At 39.7% G+C, this 23,566-nt stretch overlaps 1 protein-coding gene across 4 annotated transcripts in view; it reads left to right on the top strand.

The window, feature by feature from the left end:
- Positions 1–23,566, top strand: part of atp11b (ATPase phospholipid transporting 11B (putative)) — a 190,144-nt gene that overhangs the window by 134,713 nt on the left and 31,865 nt on the right. For all 4 annotated transcript variants that reach the window (XM_041217012.1, XM_041217005.1, XM_041217020.1 and 1 more), the window contains exons 27-28: positions 4,218–4,321; positions 6,419–6,584. In XM_041217012.1, coding sequence (XP_041072946.1) covers positions 4,218–4,321; positions 6,419–6,584 — 270 coding nt within the window. The remainder of the gene's footprint in view (positions 1–4,217; positions 4,322–6,418; positions 6,585–23,566) is intronic.

Below are 23,566 nucleotides of genomic sequence, written 5' to 3' on the forward strand. Positions count from 1 at the left end.
GCACTGAGATGGTTTGGGGTGGTGTCTCTGTGCCGAGTTGGCTTGGAGGGCGTGTGTCAGACTGGCCACTGCTCTTGATGCTCGAGGCTCTGTGTTCAAGTGTGGGAACACAGCCCAAGATTGTCATGGCAACTTCTCTCGATTTAAGAGGATCTCATGAACCATCTTTTGAACATGGGACTATGATCAGCCTAGTGATATTTGAAATTGTAAGTGAGAGATGATACTGTTGGGTAATATGGTTACCCTCATCCCCACTGTTTGGCAGCATCGGCAGAGAAGAAAAGAGTTGACGTTTTGAGTCCTCATGACCCTTCAACAGAACTGGTCAGATTTTTGTTTTTATCTCATTCCCACTGTGTTGATTCTTGGCTGCAGCATAGTTCCACTGAATCAGTCAAGACCAATGAAGGTCAGTCAGTTCAGCAGAGATAGGTAATTGAACTTGGGAACTTCCTGACTTGAGTCTAGTGGATAGATTGCTAGACCTTTAGGATTGTGACTGCTATCTGTGTTGGTGATGGGTTGGAGCTGATGACAAATGAGAAGAAAAATGATCAATCATGCAGAAATTAATTTGGTCTGTTATTAACTTACATAAACTGCTTCTTATGCTTGTCTGATATTCATTTGATTGTGTCCAATAGTTGAATTTAGGATGAATCTGATCTTAGTTTATTATAAACTGGGAATTGTATTTCGAATCCAACTTGAGAGACAATAGCATGGGACTAAGGAAGAATGGTATCCGGAACTGACTTTTAATGGCAGGGACTGAATCACCTTTACTTCATGGGTGATGAAAGAGACATTTCACATGCAGCCTTAGCTCAAGGGTGGTGATATCTTGCCCCTTACTGAAACTTGCCTGCCTATGATGTACATAATCCAGCAAGGACATCTTCTGTTATTAGAATGGACTTCATCCCTTATTATGTACTAACTGCATGAAAAGCTGAAATGTTGAGGTCACGGGTGATTTTATGCATATGCTTTGGTCCACAGTCTTGACGGTAATAGAAGGTATACAAGGGGAAAACTAACGTTTCTACCCACTTGAAGTCTAATAATTTCAGCCATTTGAAGTAGCCTAGAAGCTTTTGCATTTCACTACAGATCATAAAAAGTGTTGAAATTTCCTGGCCTCTCATGCTGCAGCGACCTTGCTTTGTACAGGATTCCTTGTTACAAAGAATTTCAGATATTTTTGTCTTCGGTCACCAATTTTCAGACCTTTTTGGTGTTTGGCCACTCTCATCCCTGTATCTTGTATTAATGACCCCGAGTTTGGGATTCTCCCAAAAGTGAAAACATGATCTCCACAAAGTAGAGGTTAGTTGAAAAGTCATGAAATTTACATATCATCTGGACCTGTTTCTAGTATCTTTTTGATAGAAACCTTTCATCGTACTGAAACTATAGATAATGCATAATGGTTTCCAGCAGACTTGATGTGGCAATTACACCACATTCATTAACATTTCGATGAGGATTTCCTTGAACAAATTTTGTTTATGCTTTTCCTCACTACTGCTGACAAATGGCGTCAAAACCGCATGAAATGGAGCCCAGTAATTCCACACTATGTGCATGTGTGTGTTTATACAAGAGAGAACGCTATATGCATACATCCCTTTGCATTGTTCATTCAATGTCAAATGATGCGCTGCTTTATAAGGAATGGAACATTAACAGTGTATTGGTGGAACGAGGTATAACGTGAAACTGTGTCCTTTTTTAACAAAATTAAACTGTTAAGTAAGCCTACCCTTGACTCATGCAGTGTTTGACTGCTCTTTGCTTAAGGGACTTTGCAAACTGGAATTTGCTGGTCAGTTTCATATGTCCTATTGCTTTTTGGTACCTCTAGTGTTTGAATCTGATAACGAGCTTAGTAAATATACATTCTAAATGCAATAAATACCTAGGATTTGAGCAAGTCAAAAGGGACTGTGTGCACCAAAAATAAAAACACCTTCTTTCTCTTTGGTAAATATTTTCTCTCAAAGAGCTGGAGCTTGGTATCTTGAATTATTCCCAGCTGAAACCTTGGACCTGACTCTAGACTTGAGTGCTATCATAAACAGATTAGTTCCTCAGCAGTGTACCACAAACTAGAATATGGAGCAGAAATCTAAGAGCATTTTCAGGAAACAACATTTCATCAAATATTTGCTTGTTAGTACAGAACTTAAGTATTGATGGAAAAAGAGATATGCTGTTCAAAACCTTTCATCTTGCACTCATCAGGGAGACACAAGAATGTCAACTTTCAAAGGGAATAGCAATTTTATACTGCATGGGAATGGGAGTGCTGATTGGTTGGTAAATTGGCTCGGATTGGTTGAGACTTTGCTATAGAGAATGCATCAGGGAGCTATTATCCTTCATGCTTTTGTTTGTTCAAAAATTGTTAGCACACTCAGGATTGTTCAGCAAATTCTGCCCGATTGTGGAATCAGATCTAACATTAAACATTATGTTCTGAGTTTTGCAAGCATGGGTTGTTTGAGTACCGTCAGTGCTCTTATTGTGAACAGTTGAAGGGACATGCTATTTGATATGATCCGCTAGTTGTTGAGATGTATGGCCCACATACTTGACATCGCATTGGGGCTGAAATTACCTCACTGGTAATGAATGACATTAACAACCAATTTAGGATTATCAGTCGGACTCACAATGTAGCTCACTTAGGCTTGCTAGAAGCTACATATATTCAAATGCAGGGTCTGTCCTCTGCAGGCAAAAGGAATATGTCCAGTCCTTGCACCTTTTTTGAATAAACAAAAGCTTGGGGGCAATAGCTCCCTGGTGCATTTGCTATGTCAGCGTCTCGACCAATCAGAACTGACTTACCAACCAATCAGCACCTCCTTTCTCATGCAGTATAAATTGTTGTTCCCTTTGAAATTTGGCATTCTTGCATCTGTCCTGAGTGCAAGACAAAAACCTTCAACAACACGTCATTTTTAGCGAAATTTAATTGGTTTCATCTATTCACAAATGTATGATTATGAGGGCTATTAAGTTTGTTCCTGTTCATCAAAGAATTTCCTTGTAGATATTATAAATAAAGGTTTCACTCTGGTTATCTTATTGGACTAAAGAAATTGTGAGGACCCCTTCCCATTCTGATCTAATTCATGTGGTATGCTCCAAAAATTTGTTAGCCTTTGGTATAAAGGATCCCATAGCTATCCGGCCCTGGTATTAAAATTTCTCTGGGTGCATTTCTAGATTGTCGTCGTCAGCTATCCTTGGAAGTTGCTCCCGTTTGCTCTGTCTCAGGCTCTTATTGCTTCATTAAATGAGTGGTACCTAACATACATACCTCATCCCTTCAAAATCATCTCAGTAGCAACTTTAAAACCCCTCAGGCCGCATGCATCAGAGAATCCTTGACATGAAATGTAATTGTACATTGTAAATATAACCTGTAATGACAAGTGTAGTGAGGCACCTCATGTACTGTATTGAAAGAAACTGATCTGTATTGTACCCCACATAACAATTCAAATATGACATTATGTAATGTACTTTCAGAAATTCTATGAATAAAGTATATTTTTGGAAACAAAATCTGCTCAGTAGCAGCTAGATTTTTGTTATTCGTTCATGGGATGTGGGCATCGCTGGCCAGGCCAGCACTTTTGCCCATCCCTAATTGCCCTTGAGAAGGTGGTAGCAAGCTGCCTTCTTGAACTGTTGCAGTCCATGTGCTGTTAGGAAGGGAGTTCCAGGGTTTTGTCCCAACATCAGTGAAGGAACTAAGGAATTTAGTTATGCTGGCACTGTTACTTAGCAATTTGCCCTTGGTAGAGTGGTATCAAAAGTAGTAAATAATGCAAATCTCTTGAAGTTCCTAAAATAATCACCTTTTACTCGCAAAGTGGAAATCTCATAATTAGATTTTAAAACAATTGAAAAGTGAATTTTGTTTTCCATTTTTAATTATTCACCTGATTGCCAATATTCTGAACCAATGACGACCTCCTTAGATGTTACTGAGTTGAAAATTGAAACTGATTGAAAAATGCTTCATTAGTTTAATTGGAATTTCTTTTAAAATTTGACTGTGGTAGTGTTTTGTTTTATGCCAACCCTGCTGGTACCTTTGCTGTTTTTTCCAGTGACCCTTTTTAAATTAACACTCTCTCTCCCTCTCTCTGTGTTTTCCTCCCCACTGTCATCCTCCCTCTCCAAAAAACCACAAGCTTGGAATAGAGACACACTACTGGACCTGGATAAACCATTTTGTTACCTGGGGTTCGATAATTTTTTACTTCGTGTTCTCTTTGCTTTATGGAGCAATACTTTGGTGAGTAGCAATTTGTGGAATATTTGATAAACTGATTTAAAAAAAAATACAATTTTGGATATTTATATATAAATGTTTAGAGCTAGAAAATTCCACTAATCTGTGGCTTTAGATGTGGATCTTGAATATTAGTATCATATTTCAGTTCTTGGTTTCAGCCACTCAGTCGCTTTTTCGAATAGTTGCACGCAATAGTCTTGAGAATTAAATACCAAGCATATGTACATTTACTTTTGCAGGAACTAACATTTTAACATCCAAGTTCTGTAGCAATACTATAAAATAAAACTGATGTCAAAATTTGAAAATGGAGAAAGATGGTGTGTTCCCTGAATATAAAATATAATCTCTAAATGAAGAATAGTGCAGTGAGTCATATCTGAGGACTGGACTAATAATCAGCTCAGATGAGAGAAGAAAGTCTTCCCCTCTTGTCATTTGTGATGGTTTTGTGATGGGAAATGAATTCCAGTCGCCTCAATTGAATTGTAGTAGTGACATTCAAGTCCATCGCAAAAAAACACCCTAGGGCAGAAATTTACGGCCCCTCCCCCGGTGGGATTTTCCAGCCCCACCGAAATCAGTGGACTTTTGAACGGCTCGCCACATTTTATGACCCTGCCCCCACCATGATAGGGCTGTAAAATTCCACCCTAACTGCCCATAAAGACTGGTACTACATTGTCATTCATACTGCAGCTGTAAGGATGAATGGTGTAGGAGATAGAAAATTTGTATTGTAGCAACAGAGTGCTCTTCTGAAATTGGAATCAAAGCATATTACTGGGCAGAGTGAGAAAGCTCTGCACTTGAACTAGCCAGCTGTTTCATATAATGTTGGTTGCTAAAGCAAGGAAAATGCTTTATTCCCTATCTTTCTCTTAAATACAATTAACCTCATTAATTAAAAAATTCCACAAACTGTAAAAGTGCAATATGCTACATGCAATTATACAATTCATTCTATTTTGAATTCAGGAGTCAATATTTGTGTAGAGTTAAGGTACTAGGGCTATTGCTTTTAGGTTAAACTAGTAATATTATTTCTAGCAATTTGTATTGGACCTACAGTATCTCATTCTTGACATTTGTTAGCATAACGAATGCCCATTTTGAAATTAATTCTGTTATCTAATTCTATATATCTGGTAGTGCAGTGCAGAAACAACTGATTAATTTGTACATTGAATCACTGACTGGAATAAAGGTCATTTTAATATGTTAAGTCATCTACTTGGTAGAGAAAAGTGAATCACACAAAAATAATGAGAATCCTTTGGTAAGAATGGAGAATTTGGGCAGGATTATCAAGTTAACATGAAGCTGTCATCAGCATGTTTTATGGGTACATATTCAATTTTTAGATGCGTTGTAGTGGCATTTCAATACATGAAAGCTTGCATAAATTTGTGTATTTAACAATATCTTAAATGACTTCAGAATTAATGTAAGTTTAGACACTTGGGGGGAAAATATTTTCCCCCCATTGTTTGGGGGAGGGGCGTCTAAGCCCTGCCTCAGGGAGATCGGCTCCAAATTAAAATTTGCAATAAAAATGATAGAAAAATCTCCCTGACATGTCCCATCATGTGGCACTGTCACATGAGTTGGGACATGTCCATAACTTTAACTGAAACCTTTATTAAAAATTTAAATACCCTCATGGAAACCTCATCCCGCCCATGGATGAGGTTTCATGCTTTTTCTGAAGGCCATCAGGGCTGCCGACCTGCCCGCCAACTTTAAGGTTGGACGGGCAGGTCCATTAATGATTTTAATTAGTTTCTCAATGGCCTCAATAGGCCATTGACAGGTCGGCGGGCGCACAGCTGATTCGGTTGCACCCCCGCCGACCTGAAAGTGGAAATGACGCGGGATGACGTCGGGAGTTCCACCTGACGTCATCCCGTGTCATTTTATGTGTCGGCGAGCAGGCCTCGCTTCTGCTTAGTGGCCAGAAGATCCTACCTCTGGGGTTTATTGCATTGGGAGAGATTTTTTAAAAGATATGGCTTGGGATTAAGGTGGAGCTTCACAGGATTGCACAGCAGAAACACACTTAACAGTGCTTTTAATCTCCAATTTCTTTCTTTACAGGCCATTTTTGCAGTCGCAAGACATGTACTGTGTCTTCGTTCAGTTGCTGTCCAGTGCTTCAGCCTGGCTTGGCATTATTGTTATAGTAGTTGCCTGCTTGTTCCCTGACGTCCTAAGGAAAGTATTCTGGAGGCATACACGACCTACCTTACTACAAAGAGCGCAGGTAAGTGTTCCCCTTGTATCAACAGTGGCACATTCAGATGCATTGCAGTTTATCTTTGAGTTTAAATTTTTGTGCAGGTTACCAGAAAAAATCATCCAATTGAATAACAGTTGGTATTTTTTGTTGATTGCCATTTTTTGTGTGAATTTTATAGATGTAAAATGATATACACTTGCAGTTCACATCAGATGGATACCATATAATAATAATGGCCTGTATCTTAACTGTATTATAACAGTACAGTACAATAGCAGTTAGCAATTATTTTTAAGATCAGCATTAGCAAGTTGATAATTAGTCTGCTATCTGTGTGTTTTTGCACAAAGTGTTAGGTAAAAGTTGTAATCAGTCGGTGTCGTGACGCGATGGGCTGAAAGGCTTCTTCTGCACTGTGCGATTCTGTGATTCTGAGTGGTTTTATTTTGAGCAATATTTTGCTCTTTCACCACATGCATGCGTAACTATTTTCTCAATCATTACAATATGCCGGTGCTATTTTGTGATGGGTAGGTGACTGAAATCGTATCCTGTTAAATTGTGCAATGGATAAAAAAAAATATAGCAAATGGTGGTGAGCCACCATCAAAATGGAAAGTGACATAAAACTGGCATGTTTTATCAGTTATCCATTTAAAATACAATATAAATATTCTAGCGTAATATTAAAGTTGCAGCATAACCCTCAAAATAGATTTTATGTAACCGATTTGTCCATGTATCTGTGACATATGTCAGGAGTAACGGCACAAACATCTTAAAGGTGTAAATGCTTGCCATGATATGTTGATGGCACTTTATTTGAGGCAGAATGTGAGGGCATTGGAGAGAGTACAGAGGAGATTTACAAGAATGATTCCTGGGATGAAGAACTGTAGCTATGAGGATAGATTGGAGAGGTTGGGATTGCTTTCCTTGGAGAAGAGAAGGCTGAGAGCAGACTTGATAGAGGTATTCAAGATCCTGAGGGGTATAGATAGAGTAAATAGGGAGAAACTTCCCACTCAAGAGAGCATCAAGAGCTAGAGGGCAAAGATTCAAAATAATTGGCAAAAGGAGTAAATGTGATGTGAGGAAAAACTTCTTCACCCAGAGGGTGGTTTGAGTCTGGAACAAATTTCCTGAAAGGGTGGTGGAGGCAGGTTTGATCGAGGTATTCAAAAGGGAATTGGATTGCCATCTGAAAAGAGGGAATGTGCAAGGTTACAGAGATAAGGCAGGGGAGTGGAACTCTGGAATGCTCTTTCAGAGAGCCAGAGCAGATCCAGTGGGCCAAGTGGCTGCTTCCTGCACTGTTTAAAAAAAATACTGTGATACTGTTTTTGAAAATTACTATGGAATTTGCTTCCACTACCTTTCAGGTAGTGCCTTATGATCTTAACAACCCCCCTATGTGGGAAATATTTCACTTTATTTCTACTATAGTTCTTTTGTCAACTATTTTAAGTCTATTACCTCTGATTATCGACCCACTTGCCAGAGGAAAATTTCTCCCTACTTGCTCAAAACCCCTCAATCACTATTAAATCTCCCCTTAACCTTCTATGCTTTAAGGGTAGCAAACCCAATTTCCCCAAGTCTCCCCCATAACTGAAGCCCCTCATCCCTGGTACCATTATAGTAAAACTTGTATGCACCCTCTTCATAGCCTTGACATCCTTCGTAAAGTATGGTGCCCTGAATTGAATACAGTACTCCAGCTGAGGCCAACCAGTGATTTGTAAAGGTTTAGCATAACTTCTTTGTTTTTGTATTCAGTGTCCCTGTTTACAAAGCCAAGTATCCCATACATTTTCTTAACCCCTTTATCAACTTGCCTTGCCACCTTCAATACATAGTCCCAAGGCTCTGCTGCTCTTGCACCACCTCAAAATAGTGCTATTTAGATTGTATTCACCATGGCTTCTCCGACATCACCTCCCAAGCCCGCAACCTCTATCATGCAGAAGGACAAATGCAACAGAAGCAAGGGTAACATTACCACCTCTAAATTCTCTCCCAAGTCATATACCATTCCTGACCTAGAAATCTATCACCCTTCCTTCACTTCGGGGTAAAAAACCTGGAACTCCCTTCCTAACAGCACTGTAGGTGTACCTCAATTGCACAAACTGCAGCAGTTCAAGAAAGAGGCTCACCACCACTTTCTTGAGGACAATTAGGGATGGGCAATAAATGTTGACCTTGCTAACAATGCCCACGTCCTGTGAATGAATTTTAAAAAGTGCCGCTTTATGTTCCCCAAAGTGCATCAGTTCACACATATCCACATTAAATTGCATCCTGAAGTCTGATGCTGTCCTCCTCCACTATGTTGCTAAGTTTTGTATCATCTGCAAACTTGTACTCTCTACACCCAAGCCTGTCATTTACATATAACAGTAATGGGCCTAAAATTGATCCCTGGAGGGAACCCCATTGCATTCTTGCATTTTGTGACATCTTGAATCTACAGCCAATTTAAGATGTTCAGACTAACCTCCAACTGTCCTGTGAATGCCTCTAATGTCTTTGACTCTATAGTCTTAACTAGCAGATTATTTCAAACATTTATCATCCTTTAAATGTAAAAAATAAACAGGTCTCCTGTGGCACTGCTCATAGTGAGCCAAAGGCTTTAAAGAGCACAAGTGTTAGGTTAAGTTGCATTAAATGGGAATTGCTGCAAAGGACACACATTTACAATACTGGGAAGGGGCCAGAGTCTAGCAGCACTGGAGCAAAATAAAGGGAATTAGCACTGGGAAACTTAAAACAATAACATGAAAATAATAGGAAACTCAAGACTTTCTACATTGAGATAATGTAGAGACTTGCAGCTTGTGTTTCTCGAAACAATGAAAACTTAAATTTATGTAGCATCACAACATCTCAAAGTGCTTTACAGAAGGAAAAAATAAAAGCAATAATGGAAAAGTAAAAGTTTGGTCAGAAAGATGTACTTTTAAAGATGGAGTGAAATGAAATTGTCTGGAAAGGGACTTCCAAAGGGTATATTTGAGGCATCTGAAGATATGTCCAAAAATGTGTTCTGAAAGATGGTGGAATGCACAGAACCAAAATGTATTGGAAGAGACTTAGAGCTGTAGGAGATTTCAAAATCAGGTGGCTTGAGGTCATCGACAATTTTAAGGTTAGGACGAGAATTTTAAATTGAACATATTGAGATCAAGAACATCATATAGATCAGTGAAGAGAAGGTGATTGGTAATTGGGTCTAATTGCAGGTCAGGATACAGATGGCTAAGTTATGGACAAGTTTATGAAGGGAGAAATATGGGAGGCTGGGAAGGAGGACTTTGGAGGATAATGACCTGTATGGCACCTTTAACATCATAAAATGTCCCAGGACGATTCACAGAATTGTTATAAAGCAAAATTTGACACTGAGCCATATAAGGTGAAACCTGGACATATTATCGAAAGCTTGGTCAACAAGGTAGGTTTAAGGAGTGAGTGTCTTAAAGGAGGACAGATGGTGAGGAGGAGGCAAGCATCCCCACTTCTGACCTTAAGTTGGAGGGTAGCTGATTGATAAATCAACTGAAAGTGGTTGGGCACGGGACGCTATGCTGAGGAATGCATGCAGTGATGGCCTGGGGCTGATACGATTGGCCTCCTACAACCACAATCATGTTCCGTTGTGCAAGGCAGGACTTGGGTTTTTCCCCATTCCCATTGACTTTAATTTTGCTAGGGGTCCTTGATACGACTCTGTCAAATAGTGCTTTGATGTCTAAGGCAATCTCTCTCTCATCTCATCTCTGGAGTTCAGCTTTATCTCCACCGCCCAACCCCACCCCCACCAAATGTTTGGACCAAGGCTATAATGAGACCTGGAACTGATTGGCCCTGGTGAAATCAAAACTGGTAAATACTATTAATTATTTAAGTATTGAGAAAGAGTTAAGCCCAGCTGCTAGGTAGATGTCTAGCCTATCTAGAAAATATTCAAACAGCATCTGAGCAAGTAGAAGAAGTCTTGTAGTTAGGCTTCTTAAAATAAAAGTCAAAAATAGAGAGCAAGGACCTGGATTCTTGCAAAGAGTTCTTAACGCACGAAATTCTGGATCTTGACAGGAATGTTGGATGACGCAGTGCTGTATCGATGTAAAAGTACAATCCCCTCAGGAAAAAGAATGTCAGTTTGGGCTGTACACATATTATGAGCTCTTTAGTGTCATTAGGAGAGGCCTGGTCTTTCTCTCTGGGAATGTTCCACTGTGTAGAGGAGCTGAAATTGATAGGTTATTTTCGAATGGAGAGAAATGTGAAAATTGCTAGTTAAGTTGGAATATATTAATTACATTTTATGCAGAATTTGTTTATTTTGTACAAATGCACAACTGTGTTTTCCTTCTTTATCTGCTTTACATTACTTTTTCAACTAGATCACGGTTGTGTCGCTCTATAAAGGAGGATTCAAACCTCCCAGACAGTCCTCTAGCAATAGAAGAATTATTAGCCGCATTCACTCCCTTACTCATATGTAACTGCAAGTGGCAATAAGCTGGTTTTCTTTCGTTTTATTTTTGAATAAGAAAGGTAAACCTGTTTAATGAAAGCTTTTAACTGAATATATATTTAGATCTTAAGATGAAAGGTACTGTGCCCTTAACATCTGATCCCTTAATATGGTAAGAGTCGAGTCTTTTGTTGTAACCACAATAGGTAGTTCAGCGATTGATTGAGAAAAGCATGGTTAAGTTTGTCCCATTTATTATACGAATGGGGGATGCTCTTAAAATGCTCTATATAATTAGTAACAAATTACTTTAAAATAATTCACCTATGAACATTTTTTGGCAAATAAAGATTTTGTAAACACCTCAGATCTTCAATTTGGGATAATGGCATGGAGCTTGTCATCTAGTCTTCAGTTGCATACCTTGTTTTTAGTTGTCCTTAAATCTATCCATTACTTCTCTGTCCATCCTGTGAAGATGATGGCATGAACTAGGTTACAGCAGGGCTGGGGAGAGAAATCATGGGCCCTGGTGCTTCTCCTGTTTCCAAGCCCCTTATTCCTCTCCTCCAATCATATATGATATTTTTTCCCCTCTCCAAATTCACTAATCAATTCACCAAACAATCATAGGTCCTGTTAAAATGATAACATCCATTGTTGGTATCTGGTCACAAATATCGTACGATTTTATACACAGTATGGGTCATTAATATTAAGAGCAGCAAAGATATAAAGCAATGTTAATTTGTGTACACCCTATAGGTGATCCCACCACAACTATTAAACAAACCAGAGTGTACAAATTTAACTTTAACAGCATCATGCAATATTGTTAATTTGACAGGAAAATATCCCATTGGTTAATTATAACACTGTGCAGACGATAACACTGATTTTGGTGACTGTCTCATCCCCCACTAACATATTCTCACATTGCACCATATGGACACGGTGACAGTAAATTCATAATTGGGGGGTGGGAAGATTAATACCTGCAACCCAGATAAACTGCACAAGACATTTTCCATTCTGTAGAAGAAGTAGAAGACTTTCTCCTGCCTGGGTGCATGATATTATTCAATCTAGTTATTTATGACTCCTGAGCAACAAAGTGGAATGATTGAACAACATTGTCAGTGAGAAACTTTGGAGCCCTCAGGTGTCTCTGCAACACAACTTTTAAGAGGCCATAGCACAAAGACTGGTTCACAATTTTAGCTGTGTTTTCTTGATAAGCAAGTCTGAAGACTCTGCTGATTGTTGCTTCTCAGTACAATATATTTTCAATATCTTGCTTGCAACACAACTTTATTACGATATCAAATACTTTAAAAAAAAAACTCATAAAAGCACCAAGATAGAATGGAATAATAGGTAAGTAGACAAAAGGACAAGATTTAAGTCAATGGAAAAGACTCTTGAGAATCATGTACAGTGTAAAACAGGCTAATGATTCACAATGAGCCCATTACGCACTCCTGTCCTGGCAATTTCACCCCAAAAAGCCTGTTCAGCAAACCTCCATTAGCAGCAAAATAAACAGAACTCCAGCCATGATTCCATCCTCTTTTTGCAAGGTAATTATGGATGACAAAGGCCATCTAGCCCAGCTCATCTCATCCATCCAAATGACATATGTACTAGGAGCAGGAGTAAGCCATTTGGCCCCTCAAGCCTGCTGTGCCATTTGATAACATTGCCTACATTATAAGAGTGACTACTACAACTCAATAGCACATAATTGGCTGTAAAGCAATTTGGGACATCGTGAAAGTATTGTATAAATGGAGGTTTTGTGTTTCTTTCATTACATCTGCGTGCAGTAGGCAGAGTTACAGTGCCAATGGTGAAATTGGAGGCCCAATGCTGAGTTTCTAAGGATAATTAATCACAGAGCAATCAACTAATGTTAGGAAAGTGGCTACAAAGATATCACTACATTTACAAAACAACTCAACTCTGTAACTAATGCAATCATACTGGTCTGACTCCTCTGGCACCAACTCACAATGTACCATAAATGGTATCTGCCCCTTTTATGCTAATGAAACTATCCCCAGGATAGGTCAATCAGACATCTACCTGCAGCTCAGGAAAAATGTACATTGAAAAATTCAGATCAATAATTCAGAGACTAATGATACATGGTACAAAAATTTAGTACGGCCTAAATTCAAGAACTGGATTGTTTCCCCTTCCCTAAGAAGCTGTCATACAAATTATGTTGTACACTTGTGTATTACAGTCTATCTGGGGTGAACTTAGGATGGTGTAGAGATTTGTAAAACCTTTCTTTAAGCAATCTCCACGTGACAAATAGGGATTTCAATCCCAGACTTTGCAAGAGTAATAAAACGGGCGATAGTGAGTCAACATCCTGTTTTACATCATTCCCAGTTTTTAGTTTCTTATACTTATTTTGATGAGGCCCAAGATTCTCAAGCCTCTGGTACATCAATGCAGCATTTCATCAGATATTTGACTAATTTAGGGCATAATGAAAATTTAGACTGCTATTTATATGTTGATTTAAATTTAATTTAAAAGTAATTTTCAGACATGTACAGTATTTAATTTTGTACTGCTAAACCTTAAAAGTGATCCACCCTATCCCACCCCATCTCCTCACCTCACCCCATCACCTCCCCGCACTATCCCCACCCTCTCAGCTCACCCCACCTCCATCCCCACACATCCCCACCCCCTCACCTCCCACATACTCTCATCCTCTCACTGGAACCCCCCCCAATAACTGACTCCAGCATCCAGTTAGCTCTCAAATGATTAAGGGACTTAGCTATTGAACAGATCTGCAATCAAGAACACTCAATTGCTGCTTCTGACCTTCGGGCACTTCATGGTTTTTTGGTGGGCTTTTCAAAATTGGAACCACAAAACTGTCAGAAGGAGCAGCTCGCCAAAACTAAGCCGGAAAACCAACTGTTAAAAAATCATAACCCTCAGGTTGACGGTTCTGATTTTTTTTAATAACAATCTTTTAGGTCTGGCTCCTCATTCTGGACACTGTTACAACACTGAGCCAGGGCCCTGGTGTTTGGCACCATACGAGCAGGAGCAGGCCATCCAGCCTCTTGAGCCCACTCTGCCATTTAATAAGATCGTGGCTGATCTGATAGTAACCTGAAATCTGCATCCCACCTACCCCTAATAACCTGTTACCCCCTTGCTTACCAAGAATCTATCCACCTCTGCCTTAAAAATATTCAAAGACCCTGCTTCCACCACCTTTTTCAGGAAGAGAGTTCCAAAGACTCATGATCCTCTAAGTGAAAAAGTTTTGCCTCACCTCTGTCTTAAATGAAAGATCCCTTATTTTTAAACAGTGACCCCTAGTTCGAGATTCTCCCACAAGAGGAAACACTCTCTCCCCATCCACCTTGTGAAGACCCTCAGGATCCTATATGTTCCAATCAAGTCGCCTTTTACTCTTCTAAACTCCAGCAGATACAAGCCTAGTCTGCCCAACCTTTCCTCATAAGACAGCCCACCCATTCCAGGTATTAGTCTGCTAAACCTCATGTGAACTGCTTCCAACATATTTACATCCTTCCTTAAATAAGGTGACCAATACTATACACAGTACTCCAAATGTGGTCTCACTAGTGTCCTATACAACTGAAGCATAACCTCTCTATTTTTGCATTCAATTCACCTCGCAATAAATGATGACATTCTATTAACTTTCTTAATTACCTGCTGTACTTGCACACTAGCCTTTTGTGATTCATCTGCACCCCCCCCCTCTCCCGAGTGTTGGGTTTCAGCAGCTGTCCAGTAATTCACTCAGCTCGACATGTTCCATGTGTGACCTTGTCTGAATGCCGGTAAGCCGTTTGGCTATAGGACAATCCAAGTTGTGTATATTCTATTGTTGTCCAACTTGGAGAAATTGACGGATAGCTTCAAAAAGCTTAACTACTTAATAAACAATGTGCAGGTAAAGAAAGAGTCCTGAATGAAGGCCCAGAACCAGGATATCTGAATAAGTTAAATTCAACAAATTGTATTTCTGCAACAGCTTTTATGAAGTAAAAGTGTCCCAAGGAGCATTATCAGACAAAGTTTGGCATCAAGCCACCTAGGTATTAAGACAGGTGACCAAGGTGTGGTTTTAGTGGAGTGATTTATAGGAGGGGAGTAAGGTAGATGGGTGAACAGGTTTAGGGAGCAAACTCCAGAGCTTGAGACCTAGACAGCTGAAAACTCATTTTTTTTAGCCTTCTCAACTCCAGTGGTAATAGTCCTAGTATTCCAATAACCTGTCTGTTGTCCTGAAGTATTTTATAATCTTCATTGTTTGCCAGTCCTCCTCCTTTTGTGTCTTTAGCAAATGTTGATATTGTGTTCCCTATGACCAAGTGGAAATTGTACATCCTGATAAAAAATGGACCCAGCACTGAAATAAAAGCAAAATACTGCGGTTGCTGGAAGCCAAGTACTGGAAAAACTCAGCAGGTCTGACAGCACCTATGGAGAGAGAAACAGAGTTAATGTTTTGAGTTCTTTATAACTTTTCTACAGAGCAAAGAGGAGGAGTCATATTGGACCCAGCACTGAAACCTGGGCTACACCACTTTTGACTTTTCACCAAGCAACACCCCTTAACAGTGTTTTCTTCCCATCAAATATAATGTTTTATATCATTATTGAGCAATTTCCGAAAATGTACATGCATCTACTGTGTTCCCTTGGCTATATAGTCAGTCATTTCAAAAAATATACTCTTAAAGATGACTTGGCCAGAGTGGACTGGGAAGCAATAATAATAATAAGATAAAAACAAAACACTGCGGATACTGGAAATCCAAAACAAAAACAGAATTACCTGGAAAAACTCAGCAGGTCTGGCAGCATCGGCAGAGAAGAAAAGAGTTGACGTTTCGAGTCCTCATGACCCTTCGACAGAACTAAGTAGAAATAGGAAAGGGGTGAAATATAAGCTGCTATTTTTAGGCGAATCTGCGTCAGAGCAGTGGGACTCATTCAAGAAGGAAATAGGGAGAGTACAGGGCCAACATATTCCAGTAAAGACAAAGGGTGGGACCAACATATCCAGGGAACCCTGGATGTCGAGGGAAATACAGGATTGGATAAAGAGAAAAAGGGTGGCTTACAGCAGATACCGAGGGCTCAAAACAACGGAAGCCCTAGAGGAGTAAAGAATGTATAGGGGGGAACTTAAAAAGGAAGTTAGGAGAGCAAAAAGGGGGCATGAATAAACATTGGATTTTCCTTTATTTTACCTGCCAAAGTTATTTTACAAGTACATCAAGAATAAGAAGAAAGGGAAACAGTAGGGCCCATTAAGAACCATAGTAGTAACTTGTGTGTGGAGCCGGACGATGTAGGTAGGGTTCTAAATGAATACTTTGTGTCAGTGTTCACAAGTGAGAGGGATGACATGGGTATGGGAATCAGGCAGAAGGACTGTGATATAATTAAAGAAATTAGCATACAAAGGGAGGAGGTTCTGAGTGGTTTACCAGGCTTAAGAGTAGATAAATCTCCAGGCCCGGATGAAATGTATCCCAAGCTGTTGAATGAGGAAAGCAAGGAGATAGCAGGGGCACTGGCAATAATTTTCAATACCTCTCTGGCCACAGAAGAGGTGCTAGAGGACTGGAGGACAGCCAATGTGGTACCGTTATTCAAGAAGGGAGGAAGTAATAAACCAGGGAACTACAGGCCAGTCAGTCTAACCTCAGTGGTGGGGAAACTATTGGAAGCAATTCTGAGGGACAGAATTAATCTACACTTGGAGAGGCAGGGATTAATCAAAGACAGTCAACATGGTTTTGTTAAGGGGAGTCATGTCTAACCAATTTGATTGAATTTTTCGAAGAGGTGACCAGATGTGTAGATGAGGGCAATGCATTTGACGTAGTATATTTGGACTTCACCAAAGCTTTTGATAAGGTCCCGCATGGGAGACTGATAATGAAGGTAATCTCTAAATGTTAATTTGGTTTTGGATTATGGATTCTAGGATTTTGCCATGAGTCAGACTAACTGATCCATAATCCAAGAAATTCAACTCTTGCTTCGTATGCAGCCCTCACTTCTTTTGCTCAATCATTGGCAGTTGTGTCTTCAACTGTTTAGGCCTTTGGCTCTGGAATGCTTTCTTTAAACCCCTCCACCTCTCTTTCTTTAAGACTACCTTTTTGACCAATTTTTAGTCACCCTTCCTAATATCCCCTTCTGTTTGGTGTGAATTTTCATCCATTACGTTTCCCTACACTAAAGGTGCTCTATAAATGCAAGCTGTTATTATCGTCGTTTGTTTTATCTTTCTCTCCTTTTATGAACAAAGTTGTTATACTGGCCACTTTCCAGTCCCACATCACAGTTGTAAATCTGAGGATTAAAAAAGTATAATGAGAGCCTCTGCTAATTCCTCTCTGGCTTACATCTTTGCAATCCAATAACTTGCCCCCTTTAGATTCCTAACCAATTTCTTTTCTACCTAACAACTGTTTCACATCCTTCTCCATTATACGTATATTCTCACTTCTGCTATTCGTAAACACTGATGCAAAATTAAATATCTTTTATTCTTCACAGCTAAATTACCACCTTCATCCATAAGTGATTCTACAATCTGTAATTATCCTTTTACTTTTAATATATGCTTCTAAAAGTCCTTCCTATTTACTTTTACATTATCATCTGAGCTTCTTTCAGATTCTGTATTAGACATTCTAATTTTCCTTTTCATTCTCCCACACTCTTTCCTATATTTCCCATTATTTTATTCAGATGTGTTAACCTTAGTTTCATAAATGTCCCATTTAGATTTCAGTAGAGTCTTAATTATCTGTATAATGCTATCCTTTACACTTCTTTTTCAATTTATATTGAAAACATTTATATTCAGAGAAACTGAGTTAATACTTTTTATTCATTCATGGGATGTGGGCATCGCTGGCTAGGCCAACATTTATTGCCGATCCCTAATTGCCCTTGAGACGTTGTTGGCGAGCTGCCTTCTTGAGCCACTGCCGTCCATATGGTGTAGATACACCCGCAGTGCTTTTGGGGAGGGAGATCCAGGATTTTGACCTAGCGACAGTGATGGAATGATTAGCTCGTTCCAAGTCAGGATGGTACGTGGCTTGGAGGGGAACTTGGCAGGTGGTGGTGTTTCCATGCACCTGTTGCCATTGTGCTTCTCAGTGGTAGAAACCGTGGATTTGCCAGATGCTTTTGAAGGAGCCTTGTTGAATTTCTGCAGTGCATCTTGTAGATGACACACACTGCTGCTACTGTGCTGGTGGTGGTGGATGAGGTGCCAATCAAGTGGGCTGCTTTGTCCTGGATGGTTTCGAGCTTCTTGAGTGTTGCTGGAGCTGCACTCATCCAGGCAAGTGCAGAGTATTCCATCACACTCCTAACATGCCTGGTAGATTGTAACAGGCTCTGGGGAGTCATGAGGTGAGTTACTTTCAGCAGAATTCTCTGCCTCTGACCTGCTGTTGTAGCTATAGCATTTATATGGCTAGTCCAGTTCAGTTTCTGGTCAATGGTAACCCCCAGGATGTTGAAAGTGAGGGATTCAGCGAGGGCAATGCCATGGGATGTCATGGCAAGATGGTTAGGTTCTCTCTTGTTGAAGATGGTCATTGCCTGGCACTTGTGTGGTGCAAATGTTACTTACCACTTATCAGCCCAAGCCTGAATATTGTCCAAGTCTTGCTGCATATGGGCACGGACTGCTTCAGTGTCTGAAGAGTCACGAATTTTGCTGAACCTTGTGCAATCACCCTCACTTCTGACCTTATAGAGGGAAGTTAATTGATGAAACAGCTGAAGGTGGTTAGGCCTAGGACACTACCCTGAGTAAATCCTGCAGCAATGTCCTGGGACTTAGATGATTGACTTCCAAAAACCATCTTCCTTTGTGCTAGGTATGACTCCAACTAGTGGAGAGTTTTTCCCTGATTTCCATTGACTTCAGCTTTGCTAGGGCTCCTTGATGCCACACTCAGTTAAATGTTGCTTTGATGTCAAGGATAGTCACTCTCACCTCACCTCTTGAGTTCAGCTCTTTTGTCCATGTTTGGACGAAGGCTGTACTAAGGTCAGGAGCTGAGTAGTTCCAACAGAACCAAAACGGAGCATCAGTGAGCTGGTTATTGCTGAGTAAATGCCGCTTGATAGGATAGTACATCCCTTTGCTGATAATCGAGAGTAGACTGATGGGCAATAATTAGCATGGTTGAATTCATCCTGTTTTTTGTGGAAAGGATCTTCTACCTTGTCAATTTTCCACATTGCCAAGTAGATCCCAGTGTTGTAGCTATACTGGAACAGCTTGGCTAGGGCAAGTCGAGTTCTGGAGCACAAGTCTTCAGTACTATTACCAGAATGTCATCAGGGCTCGCAGCCTTTGCAGCATCCAGTGCCCTTAACCGTTTCTTGATATAACGTGGAGGGAATTGAATTGGCTGAAGAGCTGACATGATGCTGAGGACCTAGGGAGGAGGCAGAGGTAAATCATCTGCTTGGTACTTCTGGCAAAGATGGCTGCAAATGCATTAGCCTTGTGTTTTGCACTGATGTGCTGCACTCTTCCATCATTGAAGATGGTGATATTTGTGGAGCCTCCTCCTCCAGTTAGTTGTTTAATTGTCCACCACGTTCACTTAAGATCAGTGACCTGAGTTGACCATACTTCAAAAGCTCTGACAAATGGTCACTTGAAACGTTAACCCTGGTTTCTCTCCCCAAGATACTACAAGACCTCTGAGTACTTCCAGCACTTACTGTTTATTTTTCAAAAATAATTATTTAGCTGTATTGCACATTGAGACATCATGAGGATGTAAAGGGTGCTACATTAATGCAAGTTCTTGTTTTTGAACTTTTTTGCTACAAGCTTGCTAATGTGAAACAACAGAAAATTAAGAGTCTTTTTTTCTTAACTCAACAACTGTGACAGTTCCATTTTGTCCAGAACTGGAAAGAGGTAGTTATTGGCAATGTTAGTGCATTCTATTGCCTTTAAAGGTCTGGATTTTTTGTTATCCTTCTAAGGTAACAGGATATGTTTTTCTGAAAACTGAGTACAGATATTAAGTAGAATTTCTATACTAGCTAGGGATTCAAAATGCATGAACATTGTCCTATATGTAAATGATGCTAAAGGCCATTCTAGTTAGTGATCAGAGAGAGAGAGATATTAAATCATCTTAGTCAATGTATATGGTCGGTGCATTTTTGCAACACTTCATTCTAATCTGTACAGACAATTCTGATACAAAGAGCAGTCATTGTGTTAATTGCAATAGATCTGTGGATATCATTGGCCACCAAGACAATGAAACTTGCATTGTTACATACATTTGTAGAATGTCATACAATTAGAGAGTTTGGGAAAAGGGGCTGCTGAGTGAGTGAGTTGGGGGAGGGGTGTTAGGAAGACGGGTTGCCGAGTGACACCTTTGGGTGGAATGCATCCTAGCTACTGAAGAAAGTAAGGATGGAAATTGCAGAAGCTTTGGCCACAGTCTTCCAATCCTCCTTTAATTATGGGATTGGTGCCAGAAGAGTGGAGGATTGCAAATGTTACACCCCTATTTGGAAAAAGGGGGAGGGGATAAATTGGTAGATCCAGAACACTCAACTTTGGGGAAACAGTGGCGTAGTGGTAATGTCACTGGGCTGATAATCCAGAGGCCCAGACTAATGCTTTGAGGACATGGGTTCAAATCCCACCACAGCAGCTGGTGGAATTTAAATTGAATTAGTTTTTTAAAATCTGGAATTGAGAGCTAGCCTCAGCAATGGTGACCCTGAAACTTTCATCAATTGTCATAAAAACCCATCTGGTTCACCAATGTCCATTAGGGAGGGAAATCTGCTGCCTTTACCCAAGGATGAGCTAATAAATGAGAGTTAGCATGGATTTGCTGAAGGCATATTGTGTTTGACTAACTTGATGGAGCTCTTTGAAATAAAGGAGAGGATGGTTGAGGATAGATCAGCTGATGATGTGGATATTGACCTTTAAAAGGAGCTTAATAGACTAGTTGGCAAAATTGGAGCAGATGTTATTAAAGGGCTGGTGGAAAAGAGACAGCAGTTGTTTTACAGTCTGGAAGGTAGTATTCAGTGGTGTATACTGTATTTGGTTGGTATTAGAACCACTGCCCTTTTTGATATATTTTAATGACCGGGACTTGGGTATATGAGACAAAATTTCAAAGTTTTCAGATGATGCAAAACTCAAAATGTGTTAAATATTAAGCAGAATAGTAATAGACTTGAAGAAGGAATAGTTTGGTGAAATGGGAAGACACATGACAGATGTAATTTAAAACAGAAATTTAAAGTGATATATTTTGGAAGAAAGAGCAAGGAGAGGCAATAGAAACTAAATGGTACAATTTTAAGGGGAGTTTAGAAATGGAAGACACCTGGGAGTGCTAAGGTGGCAGGACAAGTTAAGAAGGATATCAAAAAAGCATATGTGATCTTCGGCTTTATTAATAGAGGCACAGAGTACTAGAGCAAGGACATTATGATGAACCTTTGCAAAACATTGGTTAAGCTGGAGCATTGTGTTCAGGGATGATGGGGACCAGGACTTGTCTGAGTTAAGACATGGGCACCAGAGTTTTGGAAGAGTAGAATGTGGGAGAGAAACCAGGAGTACTTTGGAACAATCAAAGTTAGAGGTAACAAAGGCACGGAGAAGGGCTTTTCAGCAGGAGATGAGCTGAGACATGGTGAAATCAGATGATGTTGCAGAGGCGGAAATAGGTGGTCTTAATGATATGAGGGTATGGCTGGAAACTTATCTCAGGGTCCGATTGAAGGAAATTTCTTCTCATCCAGTACTGAATGTCAGATAAGCAGTCTGATAATTTACCAACAATGGATAAGTCAAGAGAAGTGATGGTGAGATAGAGTTGGGTGTCATCAGCATATGTGTGAAAACCAGTACTCTGCTTTCGAATGATGTCACCAAGGATGAAAAATAGGAGAGGGCCAAGGACACCAGAGGTAAAAGTGCCGGAGCAGGAAGAGAAGACGTTACAAGTGATACTCTGGATATGATTATATTGATAAGAATGGAACCATGCGAGAGCAGCTGGATGATAGTGGAGAGCCATTGAAGGAAGATTGTGTAGTCAACCATGTCAAAGGTTGCAGACACGTCAAGCAGCGCGATGAGGGAAAGTTTACCTTTGTCACAGTAGCCTAGTGTCAAAGCCATTTGTGACTTTGATAAGAGCTGTTTTGGTACTGTGGCAGGGGTAGAAGCTTGTTTGGAGGGATTCCAGCATGGCCCCTGCACAGATCATTGTGCGAAACTACTGGCCATGTTCAGCCAATCAGAGTCACTGCTGATTGCTTTCTATTTGTTGCCATTAATCCAATTTCCTAACCAGGTCAACAGCTCTACCAAAGAACTGCCAAATGGCCACCTTCTGTGCTGCATTGTATATGATGAAATTTAAGCTTTTCAGAAAATCTGCAACTTATTCACATCCTGCTATAAAATGAAGAATCATATTTGCTTACATGAGATGGGTTGAATAACTCCAAGATACTTGTTAGCTGACATCTCTACTCGATTTTCATAAATGATTAAGCCTGTCAGTGACGGTGCTAAAAGTGGCGACTGCTTAATTGAAAGATGGTTTTATTAGTTCCCATGAGCTGAATTTTTATTGTAATGTTATTTACAAAGTATTTAGTGTATCTGATTTCTAAAATATGAGTTGCATCTCCACAGTGCATTTTTATTGCATCTTGATTGATTTGTACGATTTCCAAAATTACTTCAATTTTAGCTCATTTTTTGTGAAGAGGAGCACTGTTCAGTAAATATGTCACTTAACTGCATTCAGTCCCAGAATTACAAGTTGAGCATCGAGTTAAAGACTATCTGCTAAGAATTAGGTTGTTAAATTTAATTTGGAGTAGCCGTTCATGGTGAGTTAAGGTCAGGTCTCGTTTGCAGAATTGTTAATACAGCATCACCAAGTATCTTTGTACGTTAAATTTAACTACAGAGTCGCACTTTTATGAGCTTTGCAGCGGAGACTTTAATCAGCTTGAGGAAACCATCTGTAGTTTGGTTTCCATACAGCAATGAATTGAAGAAACTCACTATTTACCAAGCAACTAGAGCTAAAGTCAGTGTACAGTTTGAGTTGAATTGGATAGATCGAAAGTCAACTAATGTAGTTTATAAAGATTTTTTTGTTAACATTGTATTTTATGAGGCCTGGGAACAAATAGATGGTGTATCTCCAATAACATTTATAGTGAACACACTCATCCATTTTATTATGAAGGTAAGTTTAAAAATTCTTATCTCTAAAAGTTTACTATATAATCTACAACTAAGCGGAGACTTTCTTGAAACACAAATTTAATATTAAAATTAGGAATATGCAACCCTTGTGTCAGCACTTTTCAAATGTCAGACGTTGAAAAGTATAACCATCTCAGATCATTATGCATCTGTAGTGTACAGCAATGC

Source organism: Carcharodon carcharias, chromosome 2 (genome assembly GCF_017639515.1).
Source record: "Carcharodon carcharias isolate sCarCar2 chromosome 2, sCarCar2.pri, whole genome shotgun sequence".
NCBI lineage: Eukaryota > Metazoa > Chordata > Chondrichthyes > Lamniformes > Lamnidae > Carcharodon > Carcharodon carcharias.